Here is a 9,988-nt window from a genome sequence, read left to right on the forward strand (position 1 = left end):
ACTCTCAAAAGCCAAAGCTCACAGTCCATAGTTCTTATTGCATTCAGGTCTTTCAGCTTTGAGCAGAGTAGACCATGAAGCTGTATTTACAGCACTGAAAGGCATATCTTGGGGCAAGGTTTAAAATCCATCCTCATTCCTGCTGCAAATCAGTTCAAAAAGGCCAAAGCCACAGAATCAGGTTTCTAACAACAATAGCCCCACTCCTGGTACCAATTTACTGTCTCAGTCAGCTTCTTGTTGCTGACATAACACACCCAACCAAGCAGCTTGTAGGAGGAAATGGTTTATTTTGGCTTACAGACTCAAGGGGAAGCTCCATGATGGCAAGAAAAAGGATGGCATGAGCAGAGGGTGGACATCACTTCTGCCACAGCAGGTGGCAAATAGCAGCAGAAGGGTGAACCAAACACTGGCAAGGGGAAGCTGGCTATAATACCCATAAGTCTGCCCCCAACAGGAGGCTCTAGTTCCCAAACTGCCACTAGCTGAGAACCTAGCTTTCAGAACACATGAGCTTATGGAAGATACCCATTCAAACCACCACAGATGCAGAGAGAATGAAAAATGACAGGAAGCAAGCCAGGCATGGTAGTGCACGCCTTTAATCCCAGCACTCGGGGAGCAGAGATAGGAGGATCACCATAAGTTCGAGGCCACCCTAAGGCTACATAGTGAATTCCAGGTCAGCCTGAGCTAGCGTGAGACCTTATCTCAGAAAACCAAACAACAGGAATCAAGGGCTGGAACTGTTAGGCTCTTATGTGGAGCAGTCCTTAGTGGGCAAAAGCACAGCAGTTATCCTCTGAGAGAAATTAGCATGCAGTCTGGGAGAGGATTTAGCAACTGAGTTCAGGACCATTACTTACTATGGAAGTATATTTGGGGAGTAAGGATGGTAGAAAAGAAGGTGATGTAGAACTACAGCTACGCATGTTATAGAAACAAGACACAGCAGTAGGTCTGGCTACAAACTGCCGTCAATAACTTGACTGGCTTAAGTATATTTAGTAAACGTCATTTCTTGCAATTCTTCCCCAAGAAACTTTAGTGTGTCTTCATTGCCCTTCATCAAACTAAAGGCAAGAAGACTCACGTTCAGACTTAACTCCCATCCTCCAAACACTTTGAAATTGGGTTTGCCTCTTGGCTTTGGTTTGTTGTACTGCCAGAAAAATCTGACTTTGTTCCTTTCATTGCCCTGATCAGGAACATAACAGTTTTTGTCCCAAGTCCATAGAGCTTCATCTAGGTGCAATTTGCTCTCCTCTATCCCCTGGAAGGCTGGGAATGATGGGGAAGGAACTCCTCTATTTCCTACTGTGATCCTCATTCCAGAACATAGCCATTCCATGCAGCTAAGGCAGTGATGAGAAACAAGTAATGGTTATAGCAGCTGCCACATGGATTCTCTGGAAAGATATTGCCAGTAGCATCAGGAAACAAAGGAGGAGTTTCTGTCATTCAGTTTTGATATTTGTCATGTTAGCAATGTATATTTCCTTTTGAGCTATGTGCTTTTCAAAAATTTATTTACGGGTGAGAAGATTGTTCAATATATCAAGGCAGCTGCTGGCCTGGGATCAATTCCTCAGTGCCCACATAAAGCCAGATTCAAAAAGTGTCACATGCATCTCTTCATACCTTTTTTAAAAATATATATATTTATTTTTATTTATTTATTTTGGTTTTTCAAGGTAGGGTCTCACTCTAGCCCAGGCTGACCTGGAATTCACTATGGGGTCTCAGGGTGGCCTCAAACTCACCGCAATCCTCCTATCTCTGCCTCCCGAGTGCTGGGATTAAAGGTGTGTGCCACCACACCTGGCTTATTTCATTTTTATTTGAGAGATGAGAGAGAAAGAAGCATATAGGCAGAGAGAGAGAATGAGCCTCCAGCCACTGCAAACGAACTCAGATGCATGTGCCTCCTTGTGAAGCTGGCTTATGTGGGTACTGGGGAATTGAACCCAGTCCATAGGCTTCACAGGTAAGCACCTTAACTGCTAACCCATCTCTCCAGCCCTCTTCATACCTTTTAATAATATACAGCAAAGACACAGAGGAGACACACAACTCTTTTCTAAAGATATAGAATGTATTTTGGGTGGTGCTTTTGCCCCACTCGTTCATAATATAAATGACAACAGGAGTGCCCAAGGGATGCAAAAGTTGGGAAGCCTACACCCTGTCACTGCCCTAAGTGTTTGTGAACCCTCCTGAAGGGAAGACTGGAAGCTAAGGTAGGCTTCCTAGGTGAGTAACACAAGCCATTCGAGGACAGTGTCGAGGACAATGGCGGGGGTACCCTGGGACTGAGGCCGAGCCGCCTTGTCGAGATCTTAGCCGGATCTCATTGTTTGAGGAGTGGGTGCCAGTTAGGAAGGCTGGGCCCACTGGCTTCTCAGTGGGGGCAGTTTGGCCCTTGGGCCCTCTTGGTTTCTCTGGCTTAGTGTTCTCCGCGAGGCTTTTGGCTGGGGCGGGGCTCTTGTCAACATTTTCTTTTCTGGTTGGGGCCAGGCTCTTATCAACATTTTCTTTTCTGGTTGGGGCCGGGCTCTTGTCAACATTTTCTTTTCTGGTTCTGGCCACTTTCGCAGCTGTGGAGGTGGTGGATTCCACAGGGCCTTTGCCTTTCGTCCTGAGGTTAATAGAGTGCAGGAAGGATTTCATCCTCTTTCGCCAGGCAGACTCGGGAAGGCTGGGCCTTTTGTGAGGAGTGGCTGGCATCACTGGTCTCTGCAAGACTCGACCTTGCCCAGTTTGGCTCTGCAAAAGCTTCCCTTGAGTTGGATGGCCAAAGAAAGGATGGCCCTTGGAAGCCTGGGGCACTGCGGGCAGGGCATTCTCGGGAATCCTGGCAGGTTCCAGGATGACGTTAAGCTCGGTTTGGCTGTCATTCATGTCATGTGCAGATCCTTGGCCCCCAGGGCCTCCCGGAGGTGGCTGTGGCAGCTGAAGCTGAGGGGTCTCCCGGGGCCCATCTGGACAGGGATCCACAAAGTAGAAGCCGTGCTTCTGTTGCCAGGAACTGTGGGGCGTCCTGCTCAGAAGTGTTTTGTCTGACCTCTGAGCTCCAGCACGAGGTCTTTCCCCTGTGGTCGGGAGGAGCCTGAGCCCTGCGTCCCCTTCCCCGAGGTCTCCTGCTCCTTTGGGTTTCTCTGGGGCCCTGCTCCTTTCTGCTAGCCTGGGGCCATGGGCTGAGTCCTTGTGCTTGCCAGGACCTTGCGGCTCTGCAGCCCAGGGTTCCTGTAGGTTGGGGCTGTTCCTACCGGCTTCTACCTGAACACAAAGCACCTGGGCCTCAGCCATGTCTCTGCTGAGCTGTTTGGAGGCCCAGCGGGCAGAACCATCCGGCATTGTTTCGGAAGTAAGCTGCTTCTGGTTACTGTACACTGCCTTCAACTCATTGTTCAGCTGTTCTTTGAAGTGGACCCATTTTGCGTCCAGGGCAGGAAGAAAGTCCGGTGGGACGGGTGGCTTCTGAAGCACCATTTCTCCTTGGTCGTTGGGACTTCCAGGGGACGCGGATGTGGCCTCCGCTGTTGTTGGGTCCTCGACCTCCCTCTCCCGCTCAGAGGCTCCTGGTTGTATTGCTGGGACCTTTCTTTTCACGTGGAAGTTCAGCGTGGTCAGGACGGGCGTGGTGAGTGCCGGGGCGCAGGCGGGACGCGTCCGGCTCTCCGCAGGCGCCTGCCCGCTCTCTCCGGCCTGCGCCCCGGGCTGCGGCTCCTCCTCGGGGTCGGGCGGCTCCCGCGGGTCCTCGGGAGAGCTCGGCCGCGTGAGGGGCGCCGCTGGGACTCGCGCAGGGCCGGGCGCCGCGTCCGCCATCTCGGGCTGGCCCGCGGCCGCTTCCGGGGACGAGGCCCCCGAGAGAGCCGCGCCGTACAGAGCAGGCAGGCCTGACAGGAAGGTGAGGTACTTGTGCCGCAGAGCCGTCTCCAGCTTCTCGACGGTTTCCTCGGGCAGGGCTTGCGGCCGCTTGCAGTGTTCGGCCACCGCGCCTGGTGAGGCCTCTTGCTCACGGCCAGGGGCTGTTGGCGCAGCATCCAGGGGCTGGACTTGTGGAACATAGGGTGAGGGTGCCACTTCCAGGCTCCCAGGAATTCTGCCTTCCCAAGAGCTTCGGATATAGGCAGGGACATTGCCCTGCTGGATCTGTTCACATTTGGTGTCAACATGGTTCTGCAACACTGCCTTGGCCCGAGCAAGCAAGTGTGGCATGGGGGTCAACATTTGATTCACTGTGGGTGAGAACCGGCCATTGGCTTCATCAGCCTCCTGCTTCCCAGGCTGTGGGGTGCCTGCATTGGGCAGGACTTTGCCACTCCTGGTCAGGGGCTGCTGGTCAGTGGAGGACTGGAACAGCTGGATGGACTGCTGGATCCTCTGGGGCAGACCCCAGCGGAGGTGGATTAACTGCCTCTGGAGGTGGAATTCCAGCTGCCTGCGGGCAGGCTCGGGGAAGAAGAGACGTTTTCTGGTGAAGACCGAGATGGTCTTCCCTGGCCAGGAAGCTTTCACAGCCCCTGGAGGCTGGGCTTTGTCGCCTGCCTCATCCTGCGTGCGGCTCTGAGCATGCTGAGATTCTGGAAAGACAGCCGGGAGGCCACACTGAAGCTGCAGCTGCTTCTGGTGGACATGCCATTCCAGGGCTTCACACTCAGCCATAGTCAGAAACGGGACACTGATCTGAGCTCCTTGATGCTCATGTGGAGACTTGTCCTTTAGAGCAGCTGGGGAAGAGGCTGCAGCTGATTTAGGTGGAGGTTTTGGCAGTAAGGGGAGAAGTGAGAGCTCCTTCAGTAGATGAGGATCCTTCAAGGAGAGCTTGGACATATTCTTGTTCTTGGAAAACCTATGAGAGCCCAAGAAAGTGGCTACAAGGGACTCGCTGTGCAGAGAAGGGAGGCCGCAGAATAGCTGGCTGTATTTCTTCTGCAAGCTGCTCCCTGAAGCTTCAGTCTGTCCTCCAGGTAGTGTGCAGAGGCCACTGAGTGCTTTAAGACTGGGAGAGAGAAAGGCTATTGCCATAGAGTTTGGAATTTGTTGATAGTGTTTTCTTTGATTTGGGTCAATAATGGACCATTCAGAAACCCAAAAGGCCTGGGTAGGTTGGCTGGTCATATAAGAGCACCAGATCTGGTGGGAAATATTCCCCAATCTATGAACACAGATTTGAGTAGTATTGTTTGGAATAAAAGAAACTGGCTGGTTACTTTCAGGCTGGTAACACACCAGCGAGTTTGGCATGAGTTGCCGTACAGAATCCTCTACACGTCTGGGAAGCCCCCACCTTTGAAAATGTGCCAATTTTTTCAAATGTACTTCAAGAAGGGTTAACACTTGAGGACTGAGAAATGACAGGTGGCCCGTGGGGACCAAGGACAAGGCTATAGGATGTGTCAAATTAGTGACCTCTGGGTTTGGGGACTGAAAACAGACTTGCTGGTTTTGGTTGCCCTGGACAAAGTTTGGATTGTTTTGCACCATCACATCCTCATTCACTAAAACCCTAGGTTCCTCAGGTCTTGAAGAAACCACAGTCTCTGGGACCGTCGGCATGGCTGCCAGTTGAAATTCCTGTCTTACTTGGAGGTGATCTCCCCAGTACTCTTGAATGCTGACTGCACTGGTTGACTGGGTTATGTATTCTGATAGTTGTGTCAGAGTTGGGGCTACAGGTGCCCATGAAATGTCTGTGGAGTACCTGGGACAATGTTCCACATGCTGCTCAAAAGACAGACTTGACATGGACATCTCTAGGCAAGAAGAGTCCTGGGGGAGCTCTGGGGATGTGGGGGAGATCTGTTTGCTCTCACCCTCCAGCAGTTGCTGAATCTCCAGCAGTGCAGTATTGCATGTTCTGCAGCAGGGGTCTGCACACAGGAGCTGCCGCACATGTCTGTCCTTTGGGAGCCAGCTTTGGCTGGGAAGGGAAACATGGCAACTGTTAATGAAGGAGTGACATAATCTGCCTCATTGAAAGAATCCGTCTGAAGGTTGCTGCCCTACCCTGCAGTGCTACAAATCCTGGGCCTGTACTGTGGAAAATGATGGCCTTGTGGAAGCCCTTCATTCTAAGTAGCTGTCCCACTGCTGTACCCAGCACCTTTTGGGAATCAGTTACAAACTCTAAAAAGTTTAAGGATAGGATAAAATGTTAGGCTGAGGGTCTCCCAGAGACTGGTCAGAGGAGGTAATATGAGCAGGGTCCAATCAGACCTGGGATCTCCCCTTGAAAGAGTAGAGCTATAAAATATATATCACAATGACAGCTTGTTTGTGACCAAATTTTTTCTTTTTCCCCTTATTTCAATTTTTTTTTTTGTTTTTTTTTGAGGTAGGGTCTCATTCTAGCCCAGGCTGACCTGGAATTCACTAGGTAATCTCAGGGCGGCCTCGAACTCACAGCGATCCTCCTATCTCTGCCTCCCGAGTGCTGGGATTAAAGGCATGGGCCACCATGCCCGGCTCTCTCTGCATCAATTTTGTCCACTAATTTCTGTTGTGGGCTAGAATGGTATATTATAGAATAATATGCCATGATCATAATCCCCTCCCACTATCCTTTTTCCTCCTCCCAAATTCCCCCTTCACTAAATTTCTTCTTTCCAATTAGTCTCTCTTCTACTTTGATGTCATCATTTTTTCCCTCCTATTATGAGGTCTTGTGTAGAGAGCATCAGTCACTGGGAGGTCATGAATGCCATTGGCCCCTTTGTGAATGGAAAAGATAGTACTGCAAAGCACTTTTTTCCCTTCTTTTGGCTCTATATCACACTTATTCTCTTGATTGGATAACTTGTCTCAAGTCTGAATGCATCCCTAGTAATGATTTTCACAAATTATACACCAGTTAATCCCGAAACACATAACTACTGTGAACCTAACATACAGAATAATGGGCTGGCTCTTCCCTTCTCAGACACATGAAGCCACTCTGCCCGGGCAACTCTCTCAGCTAGTGAAACCACCTGCACAGTGTATGTCTCTTCCCAAGCCATTATCCCCTTCCTCATCCCCACCCAGGCCAGGCCAGGCCAGGCCAAGCTAAAAACTTATCATAGGCCATACTGCAAAAGAGCAAGAGGTCACCTTTTCATGATGGAGAGCAGCTCCCATGGCTTCTCAGCTTCTTCCTGGGAAAGTCTCCTAGCTGTGGAATCAGGGCACAGTAACATTTTAGAGGTGTGTTACAGGAAGTGGTATAGAAGGCCTCAGCACAAGGAGTCTGAAATCCATACGCATGCACGCTTGTATACAACATCATTTACAGTGTGCCTTCCCTGTCTAATTTCATCTGACCTTCACAACCACATGAGTAAATGAGGATCATCAACTTATTACTTATTTGTAGGTAAAACTAGACATGAAATTAATTTCACAGGACCATACAACTAGTAAATGACATAGCTAAGGATATGTACTTTACTTCTCCAGTTTTTTGTCAAGGGGAATAAGGTAGAGAAGTTTTGAACATTCCCACATTCCAATTTCCCACCCATAGCAGTCTTGGTGAAGGGAACCAGTTTGTGTAACTGGAGCCCTCAGTGCTTCATGAACCTGGCTTGGACAGCAGGGGACATAGAGCAGCAGGTGCCGGGGGGAGCCCTCCAAAGGGAAGGGAGTCAAAGAAGGTATTGACACTTTACCTCTCGATGCTGCATCTCTAGCCCTTTGCCTGACTTTTTGATGACGCTTAAAGAGAGAGACAGAAAAAGAAAAAGAATGTGACAAAGATAATATATATTTCACTTTCCATTTCTATGTTATCTATTTGTATTTTTATACTCTCCTATGTTGCTATTTCATACGATTCTTCTTTTTTTCATTCAGTTTCCCCTCTCTGCATACTTGTGATTCACTTCAAAACTTATCCCAACTCTACATCTCCCCATCTGATCACCAGGTGAAGGTCTGCCAGGAGTTAGGATAAGACAATAGACAGAGTAAACCCATGATAGGACATGTAGTTCTAATAGTCGAAGGGTTTCAGGTTATAAGTGCCACATTTGGAGATCTGCAATAGTGAGGTAGAGGCAATATTTACTCTTCTGTTCAACCTAAACAGAGAGGCTCTTGGTTTATGCCCCATGGAAGTCATGGTAAGCAATTACTTCTAGCCTCTTAAAAGTATTATATAAAAGTATTGGAAGGTTTTCTATTAAAATTACCCAGCAGGGGGGCTGGAGAGATGGCTTAGTGGTTAAGGTGCTTGCCGGCAAAGCCAGAGGACCCAGGTTTGATTTCCCAGTACCCAGGTAAAGCCAAATGCACAAGGTGGTGCATGCATCTGGAGTTTGTTTGCAGTGGCTGGAAGCCCTGGTACCCATGTTCTCCCCCTCCCTCCCTCCCTCTCTCTCTCTCTCTCAAATAAATAGATAAAATTTGAGTTTTAAAAATTTTCCAGAGCTTCCAGCTGCTTGTGAGTTGCCCCTTGGCTTGGCCCAGGTCCAGCTGGCCCAGCCAAAGGGAGGGACCCTTAGCCCTTACTCTCCACGTGGGCTCTTTACCGCCTCCAGCTCCCCTCATGGCAGGAGCTCTTTGAACTTTTCTTTTCTCTCTTTCCCCAGTTTTCCAGGCCCTCCACGTGGGATGTCAAGCCATGTGGATATCTTTCCTTGGCTCAATAAATATCATCATTTAATACAAAATTTTTTAATTGCCCAGCAGGGATAGTGAGGTCATAAGTAGGGGTCTGGGGAGGCAGACCCTGTAGCTTATAAGCAGTTCAATTATGGTCCTGGTGTTTCCCTACCCGGCAGCAGCTCCTTTTATGTTCATACTTCAATCCATGGTAACTCTGTTTCAGTTGCCAGATGATTAGAATAATGATGAAAATGAAGACATAGGTATAAAAAGGAGAGTCAGTGTCCCAAAAAGCACATACGGGACTCAACATGGCTCAAACCTCCTCCTGAGCATGAGGAGATTAGCCATCCCTACTTGTAGACATTCCAAGTCCCAGCATCTCAAGACTGCCACTGCTGGACCTGGCTATGTCCACCTCACAGAGGACTGCATCACAAAGCCCTCTGTTCCATCAGGGCAGTGCAGGTGGTTATTCAGTATGGAGATGAGGGGTGTGGTGTGGTCATCCGTAAAAGCCCATGTCTGAAGGTGCCACGTTCACCCACTGTGTCTGTTCCACACTTGCTCTTCATATACCCATCCACCAGTGATACCAGCTGGTTGGTTTGGCCCTTTCCTTCACAACTGTGTGATCACCATTCTCAGAAAACTAAGTGGCATGGCACATGGGGCACCTTGTGAGGAAAAGTGGCTGGGACAGAGGATCCTCAACTAAACTCCTCCTCTTGCCTTGAACATCTATCAGAGAAGCACCCAGGAGTTCAGGGAGGGCAGGGCACAATTATAACCTAGAGACAGAGAGCTTGGATGTGGCAAGGAAAGGGTCATCAGAAACAAGTGCAAGAAGGGATGATGGCAGCTGACGTGGCAGGGGAAAGCCACGGTGACAGTCTCTTTAAAAGACATGACGGGAACAAGGAAGGAAGAGAAACCTCCACTGTGTGTGACTGAGAGGAGACTGTGAGTGCTGCCTTCCACAGATGTACTACTATGTATTTGCCATTCATAACACAGGGTGCATTCCAAGTCTCCTGTAGGGAGCATCATTCCTATGTTCTGCCCATTAAATTCCATTTATGTTACCTGCTTGACCTATTGCAGGATATTTCTATAATGAGCTTTCTGAAAAATGCTTTAAGTATTTTTCAAAAAGTAGTATAGATCTTACTGTCTGCCTTCCTATAAATGTCAGATTTATGATTCTACTCTTTTTTTTGTTTATTTTTATTTATTTGTTTGAGAGTCACGACAGACAGAGAGAGAAAGAGGCAGATAGGAGGCACCAGGGCCTCCAGGCACTGCAAATGAACTCCAGACACGTCCGTTCCCTGTGCATCTGGCTAAAGTAGGTCCTGGGGAATGAAGCCTCAAACCAAGGTCCTTAGGCTTCACA

General features: G+C 49.0%; 1 protein-coding gene across 1 annotated transcript; it reads right to left on the bottom strand.

Moving 5' to 3' along the window:
- Positions 1–2,238: 2,238 nt before the first annotated feature.
- Positions 2,239–8,905, bottom strand: LOC101612176 (protein FAM205A). Its single transcript, XM_045159003.1, has 5 exons — positions 8,762–8,905; positions 7,656–7,701; positions 7,099–7,159; positions 2,554–5,929; positions 2,239–2,487 (listed from the first exon to the last, which is right to left on the bottom strand). Exons 1-5 carry the CDS (start codon positions 8,903–8,905, stop codon positions 2,239–2,241), a joined length of 3,876 nt encoding a protein of 1,291 aa, XP_045014938.1.
- Positions 8,906–9,988: the final 1,083 nt, after the last annotated feature.

The sequence above is a fragment of the Jaculus jaculus genome, chromosome 1 (assembly GCF_020740685.1).
Source record: "Jaculus jaculus isolate mJacJac1 chromosome 1, mJacJac1.mat.Y.cur, whole genome shotgun sequence".
Lineage (NCBI taxonomy): Eukaryota > Metazoa > Chordata > Mammalia > Rodentia > Dipodidae > Jaculus > Jaculus jaculus.

Bases quoted from the DNA above. Each gene is read 5' to 3' on its own strand.
- LOC101612176 (XM_045159003.1), bottom strand. From the start codon at position 8,905: ATGTTGAGTCCCGTATGTGCTTTTTGGGACACTGACTCTCCTTTTTAT. The intron at 7,160-7,655 runs GTAAAGTGTCAA...CTGATTCCACAG, and splicing joins TAGAGATGCAGCATCGAGAG to CTAGGAGACTTTCCCAGGAA. The intron at 2,488-2,553 runs GCCCCAACCAGA...AATGTTGACAAG, and splicing joins AAAATGTTGACAAGAGCCCG to AGCCCCGCCCCAGCCAAAAG.